Genomic DNA, 21,143 nt, shown 5'->3' with positions numbered 1-21,143 from the left:
AGAAATAGATGGTCAAACACAGAGAGTAGCTAGCACTCTGGCAGCTTTGTGAACAAATAGATATTTGAAGGGGCATTAAGGAATATTTTTTACATAGAATTGTACAATACTACTGACACAAATACTAACCACTATGTCAAAACAGTGTGCACTTATAGGGCCTCTAGTCACAACATTGTTAGATGTTAGGCCTTTACTGTTCTGGAGTTTTAATTTCACAGTTTACATCAAGCCTCTTAAGTTACCCATATGATATTCTGGGTGAGGGGAGGAGAAATATAAAATAAGCCACAGCCTTACTGCTCAGGAAGCTATCTTATATCATGAAGGTGAACCATAAAAGCAATCATTTTGTTATATTTCTGGCCCCAAATTAAATAGTATAGAGAAAAAGGGGGAAATACTGTGTGGTAGTTGTAGAGTGAATATGTGTCGTTGTTATTGGTATAATAAAATTGTGAGAGGGCAAATGCTAGACAGGGGATATAGGCAAGATTTCTGGAAAGAAAAAGGAAGAAGAGGAGGAGGAAGCAAGACACAAAGGATAGGTCATCCAGACATGGAGAGGAAATGGGAGGTGCAAGGTGAGAGAGAGGTAAAAGTCACGTGGTAGAACATAGATTAATAAAAATGTGGGTTAAATTAGAAGAACTAGTAAGACAGGCCTAACCTAAGGCCAAACTTTCATAATTAATAAAAAGTCTCTGTGTCATTCTTTGGGAGTGGACTTGGGGGACAGATAAACACTTGCTACAAAATGAGACTCTGATCACATTCTATTGTCTTTCACAGTTGCGTATCAGTGTCTTATTTTCAAAGTGAGATATTTTGTCTAAGGACAGGACAAGCTATAATAAATGTGTTAATATAAATTTAATGGATATTTATATATGTGTTTATACATAAAATAAAATACAAATATATAAGTATGGTATTTATGCATCAATACATACATACATATATATACATATACATATCAACTGAAATTGTGGAATTATGGAACCTCTACACAACTTGAAATAAATACAAAAGCCGTGACAATAGAAAGGAATCATTGTGGGAGGGGAGAAGTTGAAGTTCTAGAGAATAGATGGGAAAGGAAGAGGGTGACTGAAATGTAAAGAAATAATAAAGAAGGAAAAGGAGGAGGAGAGGTAAATAACACTAAGTATGCTTTAAAAATCTATAGGAAAATTTTATGAACGTATTTAAATAGAATAATTCACGTGGGTTACAAAGTTTCACCCAGTTGTTGCGTGAGGAGGGAGGTGGCTGAGGTATTCACTCAAAACAACATAGTTGTCAATATATTCTAAGCACTTATTCTTTTACTCCCAGGTAAGTATAGCTCTCACTCATCATCAAAGAAGTGCTTTATTTTTCCCAGCAGACATAAGGCTACTACAGAGATCTACAACTAATCAAAATGTAGAGAATACGTGTCTATTAGTTGCCTTGTCCCAAATAATACATCGATAATGCAACCCCTGTGCATAAAGGTACAAAGGACATTGCAGAAAGAGGGGTAGCTATAATATCCTCAAATTCAGGATTTCTGCTGTAAGTCAGTTTATTCTAGACAAGACAGGAAAGTTTTACCCAAGAAATCTCAGCAATATAGCCACATAAGCAAGACCTATATAATGATCATGCTGGCTGACATGGTAATAGAGGTGTGTTAAAAAACCTACAGGGCTCCACCCTTAAATGAAGAACAGCAGAAAAACAATGGCTGCCAAGTAAGGAGAATACAATTTCTTCAGGGGGCAGACCCCTGTTATGCTATCCAATCCCAAATTATCAACCAAAAGCAAATGTGCATGTAATAACTCTAACAAGACTTTGTAATTTCTGCGGGTATGTATATGTATGTAGTGTATACATGCACCGATGACAATTAAAGAAGAAATAATGAATCAGAAAGGAGAAGAGGTGGGGAAAAGAGGGGAAGAAATAGTGCTGGAAATGATATAAACATGATGCATTTTTGCATGGAATTTTAAACAATTTGAAAAAATAATGGAGTTAACATAAAACATTGAAGTGAAATAAATATTACAGATAATTCACAGAAAGGCTCAAAAACAGATGATCAAATTTTGGAACACACTGGCTTAGAAACCTTATTTTAGGCACAATCCGATAATATGACATATACAGTATCTGAAAACCAAAGTAGTAGGATGATTTTCCTGAAGTCTGTGAAGCTCAGAGATGGTAGTAGGGCAGTGGCATCTTTGGGTATTTATCTCAATAACTTTCAAGGAACTAGAAAATATCCAAATTCAATACTGGTTTCTAATCAGTGAACAAAGCTTACATTTATGTATAATAAATTAATTCATTTTAATTTTATAGATTAACTGAATTGAAGATCAAGTTTAAATAATAAATCCATCAACTTTTGTGAATATAATTGATAGTCACTTCCCCCTTCCCTAATTTTAAGTGGAATTGAGTAGAGAATTCAGCTGGAATTATACAGAAAATACGCAAATCTGCTGTGGAATATTCCTTTCCACTGTGTGAATATCTGTGACTGTATTTGGTTTAATAAACATGTTGGCTGGTCAATAGCTGAACAGGATCCTTCTACGTGGGAAAACCAAATTGAGAATGATGGGATGAGGAAGGGTTGAGTCAAAGGAGTTTCCAGCAGATACAGAAGGAGCAGATAAATGTACCATGTTAATAAAGATACCATCATGTAGCAGAGAGTAAATAAGGAATGTGGATTTACTTAAAATGTAAAAGCTAGTTAGTAATAAGCTTGAATTATTGACTGAGAATTTACAATTAATATAAGCCTCAGAATGTTTTTTTAAGTGGCTGCTGGGACAGGAAATCTTTGCCTACACAAATCTAGAACATCAACTTCAAATTTTGTTATGTGTATGTTCTGGCTAGTTTAATGTCAGCTTGCTGAAAACTAGAGTCACTGGAGTGGAGGGAGTCACATTTGAGAAAATGCCTCCATAAGACTGGGCTGTAGGCAAGTCTATAGAGCATTTTCATAATTAGTGGTTGACGTAGAAAGAATCAGCCCATTTTGTGGAGGTCACCCTTCAGCAGGTGGTTCTGAGTAAATTGAGCAAGCTATGGGGAACAAGTCAGTTAGTAGCACTCCTCCATGTCCTCTGCATCCTGCTACGAGGATATTGCCCTGTTTGAATTCCAGCCCTAACTACCTTCAATGATGAATAGTGATGTAGAAGAATAGGGTAAATTAACTCTTTCCTCCAAAGTTGCTTTGGTATTTCATCATGGCAAGGGGATCCTAAGACAATCTAGTTGGACAAACATTACACTACTGCACAAGTTTATATCACAGCATGGAAAGAAATTCCTTGCAAGGGTTTATACAGAGCTCCACTGAAGGGAGAAAGAGAGAAAGGGGGAGGAAGGCACTGATTTTTCACTAGGCAGCTTCTGTTTTACCAAGATTGCCTGTTGGATGGGGGATGTCCTTCTGTATATGTGTTTATCTTATTGGTTGATGAATAAAACACTGTTTACCAATAAGTCAGGAAGATAGGTGGAACTAGGAGATGAGGAAAATTCTGGAAAAGGTAGCCCAACAAAACAGGCACAATATAGACTACCCAAGGAGTAACAGGTCCAGACCCTTGTCTGGTAAGATAAGACAATGTGAAAATACTTAGACTAATAGAAATGGGTTAATAATTAAGACAGAGCTAGCCAATAAGAAGCCCTAGCCAACAGCCCAACGGTTAAATAATTAATACATCTCTGTGTGCTTATTTGGGGCAAGGCGACTGAAGGACCAGGCAGGACAAAGAAAAACTGTCAGCAGCACCAGTGCTCAAATCCTATTACCTGTTTCATTTGTAAGTTGTAGCTGCACAATGGAATTCTTCAAAGATGATCACAGCCCAGTCTCACTAAAACAGCCAATGGTTGGCCCTGACAAATACTGCTGCATTTTTAATATTTACCCTTTTGCTCAGAGAAGACAGGAATTTTGTTTGGATTTGCTTGCTTCTTTGAATTATCATAATTCCATAACTATGAGGAATGCAATATACTTTTCTGGGAACAAGAATGTGGTAGATTATTTCACATGCTCCCTCCAAAGAGCATAGAAAACAATACATATGAAACATTTTGTCATATATGAACATATTAGTCTAGTGACTTTTAAACAAATACATTAAAACTTTACTCATTTCATCTCAGAGGGAGGTGAACAGTTGGAGTTCCAAGGTATGTTTAAACACAATTTCATTAGCTTTAAACCTGTATTCTAAGGCAAGATATAATTAGAGTGAGAAAGCAAAGGGGTACAGGAAGGAGGTGCAGGAAAGAACATAGCTGAGTAGGTCAGGGGGGTGATAATGAATTTTACAGCAGGGGGTGGAAAGAAAACAAGGCAACAACTCAGAGAGAAATAAACTGCTGGGGAGTCAGGGGAGGAATGTCTCCCTGGAGGAAAACAGAAACCATCAAGCTGTAGTTAGCTATGTATAACAAATAAAGCAAGGGAAATGGGTAGCATCTACACAGCTTAACCATTCTTTTTCTTTTTTAGATAATAAGCAGCAGATCACTGACTGAGGAGGAAGCAGACATGCTTTGATACTATCCCATGTGAAAATAGGGGCAAAAGAGAAATCATTCACAATTACATAACATTAAATAAGTTATATAGTATTTTCCTCCTTTTGTGAAATTCATCAAAAGATGGTAAAAATAAAAAAATAATGTTCATGTCCATCTTTGTATATATGGCTTTAAGAAGAAAAAGATACAGGCTTACCACAACAGTAATATAATTTTTGGCCAGGGTTTGGACTCAAAACCTCATGTCTGATATATGCTATAAATCAGCATATCCGAATGTACAACCAGCCTCCAGCCCAGAGAATGTAATTAAGTAACAGCAACAGGTAATAGTTTTTGTTTCCTTTGTCCTTCTCTTTAAGGGAGAAAATTGAGAATGAAGGACTCTGTGTCCTACTCTTCATGTCAAGATCAAAACTAAACTCTATACTCTGACCTCCCTCCTGGGTTTTATATATATCGAACTGGTAGAAATGAACCCAATGAAAGCATTCTGTCCTGGCTGTCATCTACTTTTATGTTTTCTTTTGACAAGTATTTAGTGCATTTCTATGCCTCCTTATGAGAGTATGCCATGTGTGTACAAGTGCCCACAGAAGCCAGAGGTCAGTGTCATATTTCCTGGAGCTGGAGTTAGTCACAGGCAATTTTGAGCCACTTGATACGTGTGCTGGGAACCAAACTTAGGACCCCTGGAAGAATAAGCAGTCAATGCTTTTAACCACTGAACCATCTCTCTAGTCACTTTATGGCTTTCTTAAAGTCTTTATCTTCAAAGTCCCTGCTGTTCATTAGAAATTCAAGACAAAGCATGTCTGTACTTGTAAGTTTCCCAAGTTCCCACATTAAAGCAAAAAGAAAAAGGAACGAGGCAAAGCTTTATTTTACATACCAAAAAATCAATTCCAATACATGATCATATAAAAATTAGTAATGAGGTGTTTTGCATTCAGCATCCTAAGCAGACACAGGAGAGAGGGAGAGAGATGTACAGGTGGGGCCAGGTACTTCCAGCAATGCATTCCTAAGCCACAAATTATTTAGAATCACTGCCACAGCCAGATACCAGGAAGGGGAAGACAGGGTCTGCCATTCTCAGAATGTACATGGACATGTGATATTTAGCATTTTCCTCTAAATGGAAACATCCCCTTCAATAAGGAGCACGATCATAAGACTCAAGAAGCTAAGGAAACTTATAAAACCAGGAAGCAGATTTACCAAAATGACAATTCCCCATGCAAAAGCATATAAAAGAAGTAATTGCTAGGACAGAGGACCTCTGGGCAGATGCCCCTCTGCAGGGAGCTTCAAGAATGAAGCTGATGTGAGCCTTTACCAACGGTGCAGCAGCCTTTCCACATAAACAGTTAGGTTAACTCTTTAAGTCACCCATGTCCCTGTAAGTGATCCCTTTAACTCATTATTTTTATGAGCTAGACTGGGCGGAATTATGACTGGGGTCTGTTGTTGGTACCCTACCTAGGGTAAATAGACATTTGTTTCCATCAACCAGGAAAATATAACTTGTAGGCTCCTTGAGTTCAGATTTTCAACCTTAAGAATCAGAAACAGTAATTTGCAGAAATCCCTTTAGGCATTTCTGAGGTGTTGATGCACATTTGGTGGTCATATTTCATAAGCTCAGGAACCTTAAGCATCATGTGGAAACCTAACTTAAAAAAACTTTAAGGAGACTTTCTTTTATGACACTGTTCAAACTGTTTTAGAATTGAAAGCATTTGAAATAAGTCTTAATTTGGATCTGAGATAGTGAGCTCTCTTCCTCAGAGTCAATTATTTTCAAAACAAAATAATGTTGTCTTCCTTAAGGGAAAATATGCTTGATTACTCTGAGGAAATACGGAGCAATCTGGCAATCCACTAGGGGTTTTGTAAACTATGAAAACATATTTTATCTCCAAAGGTACAGAATTCATACCTAATAATATATATTATCATTTGCTAAAATGATGTGCAATTGTATTAGATTTGTATGCTCAAGGGATGTATCTAAATATTCTACAGCAATTTCTGTTTCCATTTAAATTTTAGAAATAATATTCTGTACTTCACCATAAAGTTGATACCACAGGGCTATACAGTACCCACTAGTGGGTCAGAGACAGTGAAGAAGGGTTGTCAGAAAGGGACAATGGTATTGATCCATAGGGTACAATTCCATGTAAAAAGATTTCATCAGTATGGAATCTTAAGCATTTTGATGATATCTCTGTCCTCTTTAAACCTAATTAATTTATGATATCCAATTGGCACTTGTCCTGAATGGTAAGAGGGTGACTCCACATGTTTCTTTGCCTACAGGAAAACAGTTGATGACTACTGTTATCCTGCTGTTTCTGCTGCTGTTGCTGCTCATCCTTAAGATGAGGATGTTCATAGCAGCATCAGCAGGTTCCTGTTCTCTGTATGAGGGCAGTCACTGTTCAGAGTACTACACACACACACACACACACACACACACACACACACACACACACACACACACACACGTACGTGCATGCCCGTGCACAGAGAGAGAGAGAGAGAGAGAGAGAGAGAGAGAGAGAGAGAGAGGGTTGATTAACACACCTTAAGTATTTAGTATTCATACATGTTTGCCACATTGCATCATATAATGTCACATTGCAAACATTTGGAGAAACAGATGTGCTATAAATCCTGGTATATAAAACTCCAACTTTTAAAGAAAGGAAGGACCAGAAACCTGTGTTCCAAGAAACTGATCATTTAGAGTCAGCAATATCATCATATCATCACCATCAGTGCTACCACCACCATCAAATCATCATCACCACTACCACCATCAACACTATCATTGTTTATATTCTAAGAACTCTTTAACTTAGAACTAAGCTACTTTCCTACAGTTCAGTACTGGTAGGTCATTTAACATATGTTGGATGAAGCTATGAATACTAAATGCATGCTAACAATATAATATTCTCAAACTGTACCAGAGAGAAAGTACATTACCATGAGTTCGGCCCTCACAAACACCAGAGGAAATGTAATACTTTTGCTCATTTTATAAATTAAATATAATAATAATAATAACACCCATGACCTAGGGAATGGATTCCCTTGATAGCATAGCTAAGAAATATTAGAATTTAAGTGATTGCAGAGTTAATGCTCTTAACTGTCAACTCTACAAAATTTTCCAGGTGGTGTTTTGTTTGTTTTCTGTTTTTGGTTCTGTTTTTTATATGAAACTCACTGTTATGGACCATTCCAATTTCAGCATCATGAATGAAGCAGCATCATCCACTCACATTTCAACAAGAAGCATTGATCAATAGATATTAACAGCAGCAGGCAATATTAATATTTTCATTTGTCTCTTTTCCTTCCATCTTTAATTCATTCTACTCAGCATTATTCTATTACCCCCCTTTTTAAAGATTTATTTATTTATTATGAATACAACATCTTGCCTCATGTATGTCTGCACACCAGAAGAGGGCACTAGACCTCATTATGGATGGCTGTGAGCCACCATGTGGTTACTGGGAATTGAACCCAGGACCTCTGGAAGAGCAGTCAGTACTCTTAACCTTTGAGTTATCTCTCCATCCCCCCTATTACCCACTTTTTACATATGATATATTATAGGTACTCTCAGTAAAATTTTCTCTTATGTATAGTTAAGATATCTATCCTGGCTGAGCATACCTAATAAAATCATTAAGGACTTTGCTTTAGGAAAGGCTTCAAATTGAATATTCTAATATTTTTGCATGATTACTGCTATGTATACATGCCTATGGACATTGATTTATCTATTTACCTCATCTTTACTACTCATTAATATTATTTCCATTGTGAAATTACTTAAATATAAAACACATCATTGAAAAAGCTTCTATTTTGCTATTCCTTTTTTGGGGGCGCAGAACATGTTCTCTTTGTGTCTCAAATTCTTTAACATTGAAACCATTGTTTTCTGGGCTCAATATTTGTGCAAATTGGACTCACCGTCATGGTCAAAATAAGGAGAGAGCACAGAGGAAATAAGTAATCTTGGCTTAGAATTCCATCAACATGATTGTACACATATTTTCTTAGAGAAACAATCAAGCAAGATGTCACTGCAGGACTGTTTGAAGTGACTAACTTAGCACCCAGTTTGCTCTCTTTTGATCTTAATTAAACAATATTTCTATGAGATCATAAGTAACACTAGGCTTAGCATCTGTATCAGTTGTTTGTCTATTGCAATGATAAAACACCTTGACAAAGAAAACCTACAAAAAAAGTGTATTTGGGACTATAGTTCTAAGGGACCAAGATTCATCACAGCATAGAGGAATGGCAGGCAGTAGAGGGCATGGAGGCTATAGCAGGGAGCTGAGAATTCACATCTTGGACCATAAGCTCAAAGCAGAGAGAAGAGGCTGGAAGTGTCTTAACTCTCAAAGTCCACCCCCAGTGACATAGTTCTTCCAGCATGGCCAGACCTCCTAAACCTCCCCCAAAAGGGCCAACGGTTGGTACTCCAGTGTTCAGATGGCTGGGAGTATGTAGGTCATTTCTAATCCAAACCACCACAGTATCTCTTTATAACTGCAATTATTTGGCTATTGCTTCTTTTTCTGTCCTATCTTGGGGAGGTAGGAAAGTGAAATCTACCAGGATGCACTCTGAGATCAAGCCTTGCAACTCAATCCTATGTATTATCTCTTCCTACTATGACAATAGAGACATATCGGAGAAAGAATGAGATGTGAAGATTTTTTTCTGGTTTGGTTCTGTGCTGAAATATTTTGATAAAGTGGGAGAAAGCATGACCATCAGATTCTATGTACAGATATGGATAAGCTCAATTGAGTATTTTTACATTCAGGGCCTGTATTGAGCCAAAACCACAGACAATCCCCTTATATTGTAGGGACCAAGACTTTCTAATAAAAGAAACTTTCAGAAACACACATGGGACTACTTTGCATGTGTTCTTACTTCAGGTTTTGCCCTTTGGTTATTATTTTCACTGTCACACATCTGAGCGTCATCCATAAAATTCATTATTCTACTGAGTATTCTCCTTACTCTAATTTTATGAATACCCATTAGTCTCAGACTAATCTTAGAATATTTCTCCCATGGATTATCTAGGACCTTTCTCACTTAATATCAGATACAGCTGTCACAGCAGCAAAGGTGTGTGTGTGTGTGTGTGTGTGTGTGTGTGTGTGTACAAATCAACATAGTTAAATAGGCACCGTCTCAAAAAGAGACAACTGCCACCGTTGGTAAATGGGAAACAGAGAGGAAAATAAATTTAACCTCCCTGAAGCCAAGATGATCCGAGACTGCACCAAGCTTACATTTTTACACACATTCACAGAGGGTATTTTTTAAAGGCTTCACACCTTTTGATGCACATCACATTTGGCCCAACCATTTTATTCTTTCTCTCAAGCTCTGCCAATGTGAACAGAATTAGGAACACATTGTAAAGCATATGACCTGTGTGAAATTTCATATTAGCTGAGTAAAATCCTAGACTTGATTCTAGCCAACTCATCGCACATACTTGTATCTCAAACCATAAGTTTGGATAGAATTGTAAGTTTTTAGAGTTGAAAGAGGTTCTCTAGTTATGATCTGTTTCAGCCTCTTATTACACATAGGTGGAAACTGAATCCATGAGAGGCAAATGGAAAACAATAAAACTAATGAACAGTGGAGAGAGTGAAGCTATCCAGTTGCATGACCTAGGTGTTTATAGGTTTAACTCTACAATGTTGTTGTGTGTGCATGAATTTCTGAAGGACAACCATACACATATAAAATCAGTTCTTTCATAGTTGGTGAAATCTGTGCTTCTTGCTTGATGTCTTCCCAATTATTGATAGGACAACATTAAGTATCTGTTTTCAATTGATTGTTGTTTGTATGTTATTGGCTTGAAGTCTCTCAAAAGCAGAGTGTGAGAAAAGAATGTCTAAACAATAAGTTTATCTGGAGGCAATTCTAAAATCCAAGAGTAAAGAACAAAGAGGCAGAAGCTACTACTGTGGGTATTTGGGTTTTCACCTTTTGGGGATCCTTTAGGCAGTGCAAAAAAAAAGCCTGCCTAAGAATAGACTCCAAATAACAGAAGACTGGCTCATTTATCTGTGGACTGTCATGGTCCATTGGCCGAGGACTGCCCCCAAGGAGAGGGTTAGTTTCATGGTTCCTCATGCTTATGATGTACGAGAATGGCTTGAGGCAGATAAATATAGAAAATGCCACCAGAGCTGTAGTTGAAGTCAGAATGGGTACGGGCTACTCGACCAAGAATATACAATACAGAATTACAGAGATACCACGCAATACCAAGCAATTTTAATATTTCAGTCATTCATTTCTAATTTAAAAATAAATGTAGGGTTTAGCTTCATAGTTTACTCACTCATTGGGTTATAATAAAGGCAATTTCAGAACACCCCATGGTTTGATTCATTAATATTATGATGCTAAATCTCCATGAAATTATGCATAAAATAAAATGTCAAACACTATGGGTTCAAGTACACACACACACACACACACACACACACACACACACACAGAGAGAGAGAGAGAGAGAGAGAGAGAGAGAGAGAGAGAGAGAGAGAGAGAGAGGGAACTACAAGCCTATGTGGATTTTTTCTTTCTTTTTTTTCTTTTCTTTTTTTATTATTTATTTTTAAGTTTAAATTTAGATTAGAAACAAGGTTGCTTCACAAGTCAGTTCCAGATCCCTCTCCCTTTCCCTCCCCTACTCCCGTGCCCTCCCCCCACTCCCCCGATTATCACCTCATTTCCCTAGAGAGGGTGCGGCCTTCCATGGGGGTGTCCATAGTCTGTCATTTCATCCAGGGCAGTGCCTAGACCCTCCCCCAAGAGTTCAGGGTGAGAGTGCATCTCACATTGTTGGATGGGAGTCCAAAGTCCGTGTGTATACTCGGGATGAGTACTGATCTACTGCCCAAGGCTCAATAGATTACCTAGGCCTCCTCACTGACACCCACATTCAGGGCGTCTTGATCAGTCCCATGCTAGATTCCAAGGCATCAAAAGTTAACCTTTGTCATGTCAGCTGTTTCTGGGGGTCAAATCAGCCCATTGGATTTTTTTCATAGTCACACCCATTCCTAATTATGTGGTGCCAATCTGATATTCTTGCTTTTTTAGATAGTATAATATTGTCATCCCAGATTTAAATGGCTTCAGAGATGTGGAAATAAGGTCAATTATTTTGCAATTCAACATTTAGGTGAGTGCTAAGAGAATTCTTTTTTTTTTTGTATTTTTGAATTATCACTAGAGACTGAGACTATTATTTGATGGGAAAAAGAAAAGAAAACACACTGAACTAAAAATCACCAATCAGTGCCCCCAAACAATTATTAAATTTTAAAGAAATACTCCTAGGCATGGATAGCCTGGCTATATATTTGGAACAGAAAATGATCAGGAAAGGGGATATTTTAGAGGTGATAAATATAGTAAACATAAGCATACATACTGTCCTTGCCAAATTTATTCTCAAATTTAAGGCTAAAGAAACATAGAAAAATATGGATTACATACAGAAAAATGAAAATGAGCAGTTAAAGAAATCTGCTCAGCATTGAGAGTGTCAAGTGCTATGGAAATTAATGAAATTGAGACAAATAGAAAGAAAACAAAAACATTCATTAAAGCTTGACTTTACATTCCCTGAAAGAGGCATATGGTAAAAGAATATTAATACATGAATTGTTGGACTGAGATTGAAAGTCTTTTAAAACACAACTGAAAAGGTTTATAGTTTTCTGATTTGGTACCCTTTAGTTTCCTGTTTTCTCCTCAAGAACACTGTCTAAATGCATATATGTCTGCTGGTAAAAGGATAACTTTGGAGAGTGCTATGATAAATAAAACTTTAAGGACCTCAGTCAAGGTCTTTAGAGAATTAGGTATCAGAGAAAACTAGCTGAGGTATACAGTTTGTATTATAATGTTGAGATGGTAGGAGATTTAGGTTCTGAACACACAAGGGAGCTAAATATGATCTCTAAAAAAGTTTCCAAAAGGTACATAAGTCACAGAAGGTCATGTTGTGTATCCAACCCAGGGAAGAATGTTAAAATTGGAAATTGAAGGAAATGTATTCAAAGATTTACAAATAAAGCCCAACAATTTAAATCAACACACTATTAAAATAATAAAGAATTCATAAATGATAGTTTAATGTTTTAAAACACTTAAGAATGCACAGCACAATTTTAAGGGTAAATTTCAATCATGAACTAGCCAAAATGACAAAACCACTAAAAGAATGTAATTCGGGTGCTCAAAGCTAGTGTTCTTGCCTTTGAGACACAGAAGTCAAAGGAACAGAATATATGAACTTCAGTGGTTTTTCCACTTCTTGATTACCAAAAATATTGTACACTACTGTAATAACAACAATAAAATAATAAATACCTACCTCTTAGGGTAAATGCAAGAATGAAATGAGATTAAACACAAGTACTAAGTATAGTATCTGCCATGAAGTGAGGGACCTACATATGATGCCGTATTTTTTTTTTTGCTCCAGTTGGTAAACAGTGTAATTGTGAGTCAATAGAACCCAAAGAACATGGTAGCTGTGTATGTTCTGTTTAGAATTGTAGTCCTGGGCCTGCCCACTGCAAGTTACCTGGTAATATCTAAATAGATGATCAGTTAAACAGACAGGATTCCAAAAGTTCCATTTGCTTCATTTTACAAAAAAAAGGAAAACAAAACAAAACAAATATATTCAAATGTCCCTTTATGAATTAACACTATGAACAGCAAATCAGATCAATGGGGGTCACGTAAAAAGACTCTGAAAGTTACATATGAATCCAAACCAGAAAACAATTTCCAGCTCAGGTGGACTTACAATGAATTACTCCTGAGTCACATATGTCAAGTGATCAAATCTCCCAGAAAACTGAAAAAACAATAAATAGCATGTTTGAAATTTTCTTGGTTTCCTAGACAGTGTTTCTCTGTATAACAGCCCCATCTGTCTTGGAAGTGATGTTGTAGATTAGACTGGCCTAGAACTCACAGAGATGCACCTGCTTTCGCCTCCCGAGTACTGGGGTTAAAGGCATGTGCCACAACTACCCAGCCTCAAATTTGAACTTTTAATGCCTCTTTTTTAGAGAGTGCCCATGAGCACACAACAAATACTTCTGTATTTTGTTTTCTGGGTCCTAGTAGGCTATAGTGGCATTGACGTGAAAAGCATAGGCTAATAAGGTGGAGTGGATTGAAAGAACTACTCAGATAAAATCCCATCCACTGACAACAAATAGGCAGCACTTTTGACTGTATCATTAGATTTACTGCCTAAAACCTCTATGCGGTTGAGCCCTGGGATGAGCAAAAAATAACAATGTTCAAACTAAATAATGGCTTAAAAAGCTGTAAAGAGAAAGGTCAACAGATAAAACATCACTATGATGTCTGGACAGGGTGTCATGAAAAAGCCAGGAAAACCAGCAAGAAGGTGTGTTCACTACTGTCAGCAAATGCTAGCCACAGTAACCTGCACATTTAGGATTTTTACCATTGCCATCTAAAGCAAAGGCCCACTTTTGAATTAGTGTGAAATACAGTGGCACTTTTAAATCAAAAAGTTTTGAAATGACACTCTACCTGCAAGGCACAACATGAATGATTGCAGCACTAGCAGTTCCCATGGCAACCTCATCTTCAGTTTCCGAGGTCAAAGGAGTTTCAAGTCCAATAACAAGTGAATAGAACCGCTGCTTCTGCTCCTTTCAAGTTTTGTGCAACCTTTAATCTGTGGACAAGAGGAGACATTACAATGAGATTTGGCTCTATGTCTACTTACAGTTTCTGAATACCTGTCTTTAATTTAATAAGAATAAAATCTGCTTGTGATAATATTTGAATGAAAAGAAAGAACACCAGATTATGAATATGAACACAAATAAAGTCTCTTACTTATATTTTGTTTTTTAATATATTTTTTCTCTATATATCTTATCCTGGCTCCAGACTCAAAACTCCTGCTTTAGCCTCCTCAGTACAAGGATTACAAATGTAGACGAACATACTTACTCTGCTTCATATTCCTTTCTTTCAAATAATACATAGGCAAGGACTAGGGCTGGTGTGACCCTGTAAGTACCTGGTAATAAAGATGGATCTCTTCTGATTAGGTAAGAATTAACTTGAAGGCAGTAGAAGAGACTTTGGTTTACAAGATCATTCTCTGTCCTTTAGTATTTTGTCTTCTTATTTTTTTTCAAAAAATAATAAATCAAAAAGTTAAATAGAGAATTGTCCACAGAATGAAATAAATAATGTGAGCTTTTCCTGGCCTTAATGTGAACTCTGAATTTCAGAATGGAATTGTGTAGGGAAACTGCACTCTACCAATGCATGTATTTCCCACTGTGCTCCATTTTCTATTTTAAAATTGTGCAACAGTATGGATATGACTTTTGTGAATATTCTTTCAAAGGTTCATGTTCAAGATGCTTAGCACAAAGTACTGTAAAGTAAGAGATAATGAGATCTGAGAAAGGCAGGACTCAGTGGGACCTGATCATGCCATTGAAGGAAATGTCCATAGAAGGGATTACGGTAAGCTGCTCAATGTACCCATGAATCCTTGCAAGACTGACTTATGACAGAAAGTCCTGGCTCATTCATTTCTTGGCTTCTATCTGCTATTGTCATCTCTTTCCTTGCATATACTCCTTGCTTCCATACGGCCTAGGGTTATTGCCAGAGTCTGTTCCAAACTGTTTGGACTTTAAGCTTCTAAAACTGTAAGCTATAACAAGCCTCCTTTTTTACACTGAGTAACTAACTGCCTTGGGTAAATCATTGAACTGAAGAAAAATGGGGTAAAGCTAAAGGCAGCCCAGGTACACAATTCCATTAGGAAAGTGCCAGCTTACAATCCCACTGTCAGAGAGTCTGGGAAACAGAATCTTTATCCAGTGACTGATGGAAGCAGATTCAGACACCCACAGCTAAACACTGAGCTGAACTCTTGGAATCCAGTAACAAAAAAGGAGAACTGATGAGCAAAGGGGTTAAAACTGGGCTGGTTTAACCTACAGAAATGGTTGACCTAAACAAGGGGGACTTCTTGGACCCCAGACTGATGGCTGGGTGGACAGCATTGGACTGATCTAGACCCCCTGAATGTGGGAGTTAGTGAGGAGACGTATGTAATCTATGGGCCTTGGGTAGTATTTATCCCTGTAATACAAATGAACTTTGAGTGGCCATCCCACAATGAGGGATGCTCTCTCAGCCTGGACTCATGGGGGAATGTCTAGGCCCTGCCCTGGATGAAATGACAGACTCTGGATATCCTACAAGGAGGGTCTTATCCTCCCTGAAGATTGATGTGGAGATTGGGTAGGGGACTTGGGGGCCTAGTGAGGAAGGCAAAGGAGGAGGGAAGCTTATATGTGAAACAAGCTTATATCTAACTTAAAAGAAAAAAAAAGAGGAAGAAAGAAAAAAAGTCTTCCTGTTGGGCAGTGGTTGCACATGCCTTTAATTCCAGCACTCAGGAGGCAGAAGCAGGAGGATCTCTGTGGGTTCTAGACCAGCCTGGTCTACAAGAGCTAGTTCCAGGACAGCTTCCAAAACCACAGAGAAACCCCATCTTGAAAAACCAACCAAACAAACAAACAAAAAAATGTCTTCCCAATTATGAGTTGGCATCAACTGGGCATGGAGAAATCCAAGACAAAATAAAAACCAAGGAAGAAGCTACAATGTTTTCAGGAAATGGATACAACTAGAGACAGCCTTAGATAAATTAACTCAGTCTCAGAAAGATAAATATCATTTGTTTCCTCTTATGCATGGATCCTGGTCCCATAGAGACTTAAAATCATATGTACAGACAACATGAAAGTAAACGCAAAACTGCTTAGAAGGGCAATGGGGACCAAATTGAGGGATGATGGAGAATAGGCTCACAGTGTGTTATGCGATTGCATGAAAATAGCCTCACATAGCACTATAAATAAAATCAAATAGAAAGTATAGAGAGTTTTTTAAGAGGTACTTAATCTTAAATTAACCCCCTTAATCAATTAATCATCACCTCCCTTAAATAAACAAGTACAATAATTTCCTCATTGGCTAGAAAACTTAAACTAGAATTCTGCAATAATGATAGGCATTTTATTTTGTGAACCTTTCAGAAACTACATAACCAAATTCATGAGACAAATAAGAAATCACTGGCATTACAGAGAGCCCTTATATCGCCTAGCAGAAAGGAGTGGTTTCTACCCATGCCCTTCCCAATCAGAGCAAATACATGAAGGGCCCAGGCTCAGATTTGTAGATGTACACACAACTTTTCAAAGTAAAACAGCATTGCATTTTGAAAATTTATCAAGTTTTAATGATTGGCAGTTTAAAATATTTTAAAGTAAAAACAGGAATGTTCAGTTAAAACTGAACACTTGATGATGGGACACTCAACCTTAAAACATTACAGCTTTCCCTCTAAGTCTCAAGGTACATTACAAAAGAGAATGGAAAGGATATGAAAGCCAGAAAATGGGGTGCAGGTGAGCTTTAAAATTCCTTCTAGGCAAGGCACACCAGTGAAATCAGGAACTCACAGCAGATTCTGAAACCTGCACAGGCACTATATAAGAATGGGCCCATCAACACTGAGGCATGGATGGACTAAGGGCTGACTTTCATTGGTTCTGATCTATTGAGGAGTAGGAGAGTCACTGCCTTCTATTTTTTTTTCCACCAGTGACCCCAGTATATAATTCAAACAATGCTCGCACAAATTGCTCTAATTAAATGAGTGGGTCAAAAATTAACTCAAATGTCAAGAATCTTAGACATACATTGGTATGAATGAAAATGTGGAGGAAAGAATGAGAAAGGATAGGGTGGGGGGGTATGGATACATTACAGACATATGCATAAAAATGCTAAAAATAAGACTAAAAATAAAGGATTTATAAAGGCTTGATAAGTTAATTTTTTAATTGAACCAAATTAACACTCTTGGAAATAACTTACCAACAATAGTTAGTGTCCTAAACCTTCAGTAAAAACTGATGGGTCATAATCTACAGATGATGAGTGTACAAATGGTAAAAACTTACCTGTATTTGAAACCTATTCTACTAAAGACTGCAGAAAATGCTATTTCAAAAGACTATATGTGTTTGTATCACTAGAAAATAATTTAGTAATCTCAAAATTTTCTATTATATATCCACTGTGCTGGTTAGTTTTATGCCAACTTGGCACAGCTAGAGTTATTTGGGAAATGGAAATCCTCAAGAGATAAAATGTCCCAACCAGAGTTTCCTGTGGTACATTTTCTTCATTGATGATGGATGTGCAAGGGCCCAGACTGTTGTGTGTGATGCCATCCCTGGGCAGATGGTCTTTTAATTCTGTAAGAAAGCAAGTTGCACAAGCCATGAGGAGCAAGCCAGCAAGAAGCACCTCTCCATTGCCTCTACAATAGCTCCTCCTTCCAGATTCCTGCCCTGTTGAATTTTTGTCCCAACTTTATTCAATGGTAGACTGTAATTTAGAACTGTACTCTGAAACAGATGTTTTCCTCACCAAAGTTATGATGTTCTATATCAGCAATACAAAACCCATCTAAGACATTTACTTAGGTGATGCTATTTTACAATGAATCTAATGATTGAACAAAATTAAACAAACTTCACTTTGTTACTAGAAGATCACTACATGCCCTCAGTGTTTTCTCTCATCTGCACATTTTTCCATATGTCTGGAAGGCAGCCATATATTATACTTACATGGAGAACTGTTTGCTTTCCAGATACAAGGGACCTGCCCAAATGAACAAGATACTGTCTCTAGCTTCCAGGAGCTCATGCTCTAGTGGTGACAGCTAGCCACCACTTTATCAACTGTAACATATGCTGTTATTGTGGAAGGATGAAACTTTCTGGCTTAGAAAAGAAAGGTGATTAGCTCCTTCCAGCCCAGTCCCTGAGTTCTGAAGGTATAGTAGGACTCTTATAGTACACCTGACAACAACATAACCAAAACAACAGACTCCAGAGGCAATGAACTGGCAACTCTGGCAGGAACTAACTGTGTAATCCTAAGTATCTCTTGGTCTTCCTGTGAAGGTTGCTTTGGAAAAAAATATGTCCTGGTTAAGACTATAAAAGTTCTTTGAAAATAATCCAGTACCACCAGTTACCAGACATGATTAATACAATCTCAACACACACAGACATACACACCCACCCACCCACCCCTACACACATACACGAATATGCATATACATTATAAGTGTAATGCATATGCACATCATGGAAACTTCCAGCTTTTTTGTTATTGAATATAACCCAAGACTTCTCATCTCATTCTTGTGTATGAAAGACACCCTGGGAGCAAAAACAGGCTTCTGTGAAAGGCACTCTCAGGATTAATTTACTATACCTGGCCACTGAAAAACCTTCCTGTCTGCAAGAAAGACAAGAGAAAAAGAGCTCCCATCATTAGAGAACTCATCTCTCTTTTGTGTCTTTAAATAGATCTACCTGTGATAGAACCAGACTTAATATTTTGTGAAGACAGGAGACATCCTTGACCTGTGATCTGCTGATGTGACTGAAATGGTGTTGTGTCTCTAATTGGTTATGTTCAGACACTCTTATAACATGAATGGTGATTAGGCCATTTTGGATAAACAGGATGTGCTGATCAATGAAAACTATTAATGTCTAAAGAGAGTGATCAGAGTATTAATAATTAATTTGCCAGGGCAATGTCATCTCAGATCTAGAGATTGATCTACAATGTTAAGCAGTTTCTAGGAGCAATTAAAACCAGCTTAGGAAATATATCCAGTTACATGGCCAAGATTTAGCTTGTGATAATGATACTATTTATATGGCATGTTCTTTGAAGGGCTGGAGATTCTAAAGATGGAGAAATTCAAGACCTGTATGGGCATTTATTTACATTCGGGTGATACGGTTCACCCTAAATAATCATAAATAATGGTGTCCTTGATAGTCATTTTCCTAGTGGGCAGGATTATCTGAAGCAGTAGGTTTTCTAAAGGATGCTAGAGATTCATGACCCCCATGTGGGACTGTGGTGCAGGATAGAAAGTTTCATAATTTCGGTTTTCTGGCCAGCGCCAAAAAGAAAGGTGCTGGATAAGCTGAGAGTTATGGTAGCAATAGATCTCCCGTGAAGCTTTGAGCTCTCTCTACTTTATTGTAAGGTAGCTGCCGCAGAGGTAGTATACTAGGCACTAACTCCTAGATCTTCTCCAGGTATGACATATAAATCCTGGAGAGGATGCTGCACAATAAAACAGAACTAGGTTATTTTTCTCTGAGGAAGAAGGAGATGGATAACTGAGAATTCTACTTGTTTTTTATTCCCATACCAAGCCAAATTTTCCCCAGTCCTTCAAGCAATGGTCATACTAGTAATTGTACACAAGGACAAACCACTGAAGAAACTACAGAGGAATGATTCAGACCATCACTGAGATTCTTGGCCATATACTGATATGTTCTGACACTTAATTAAATTAATATTATATTGTCATTCAAATGACACCAATTCAGTTCACACGGTGGGGACAGTGTTAAGTGGTGGGTGTGCAGAGAGACAAGGCAGGTAAGACCTTGTCATCACTCAGTTTACAGTTTACTTGTGAAAGGTAAACAAACCAGTAATTATAATTCAACACAAAGCATCTAGTAAATCCATTAAGAAAAGCTATGAAGGTAGAAAAACAGGATGTAAGGTTCCAGAAATGGATGGGACAAGGTCTTCCAAAATGTACTTCATAGCGGCTGCATGAATCAATCTTAACAGTCAAATAATGGAGAAAAGGCTTTATAATCCCAGCTACTGGGAAAACCAACAGTTAAGAAACATCTCAGAGTCATGTTGTCGTGACACAGAGTAAAAAGTGCATCCTGCCACACTGAAAAATTATGCCAATTTGGTCTTAGTGGAAAGATTAAGGAGAAAATCCATGTGGCCATAAAGCTATGCTTGTAATAGACAGCTGGGAACAGGCTGTGGTTGGGAGTCTGAAAAGAAAAAGTGGTTGAAGGTACAATGCCAATTTCCCACAAGTTTTTGTGGTGTATTAAAGGTTTTGAACTTGGGCTGGAAAGATAATTTTGTCAATGACGCACTTGTTTTCCAAGAATGAGGACCTGAATTTGGATCCAAAGAATACTGGCTATGGATGGTGGCATGTGTCTTAGGCACAATAGCTTCTACAAGCACAGGTTTATTTTCAGATTTGCTTTGTAAGAGTAAGCGCAGAGGTACAATGACTTTCAAGAGGGATAGGATCCTAACTGGCTGACTTCTTTATGTAGGGATCTGCTGTCCAAACCTCCCCTCAGAGAAATGAATATTTAATTTATTTCTTCTCTTTCTCTCCTCTGAACAACAAGGTTTTTACATCTCCAGTTACTAAGTATGTTTTTAAACTATTATACATTTTTCAAGGCCACTGATCATGGACAAAGAGGAAATGCTGG

The 21,143-nt window shown here is 37.5% G+C and overlaps 1 protein-coding gene across 8 annotated transcripts in view; it reads right to left on the bottom strand.

Annotated features, from left to right (window-relative positions):
• The window catches only part of Cntn4 (contactin 4), a 1,002,315-nt gene that overhangs the window by 509,175 nt on the left and 471,997 nt on the right, over window positions 1-21,143 (bottom strand). For 5 of the 8 annotated variants that reach the window (XM_040739333.1, XM_040739332.1, XM_040739334.1 and 2 more), the window contains one exon: window positions 14,254-14,401. The exons of the other annotated variants lie outside the window; for them this stretch is intronic. In XM_040739333.1, the coding sequence (XP_040595267.1) occupies window positions 14,254-14,308 (55 nt within the window). In that variant the 5' untranslated portion in view covers window positions 14,309-14,401. The remainder of the gene's footprint in view (window positions 1-14,253; window positions 14,402-21,143) is intronic. 8 annotated transcript variants of the gene reach the window in all.

This window comes from Mesocricetus auratus, unplaced genomic scaffold (assembly GCF_017639785.1).
Source record: "Mesocricetus auratus isolate SY011 unplaced genomic scaffold, BCM_Maur_2.0 Super-Scaffold_100676, whole genome shotgun sequence".
In the NCBI taxonomy this organism is placed as follows: domain Eukaryota; kingdom Metazoa; phylum Chordata; class Mammalia; order Rodentia; family Cricetidae; genus Mesocricetus; species Mesocricetus auratus.
The sequence above is the reverse complement of the archived record's forward strand: the minus strand, read 5'-3'. Positions and strand labels throughout refer to the sequence as shown.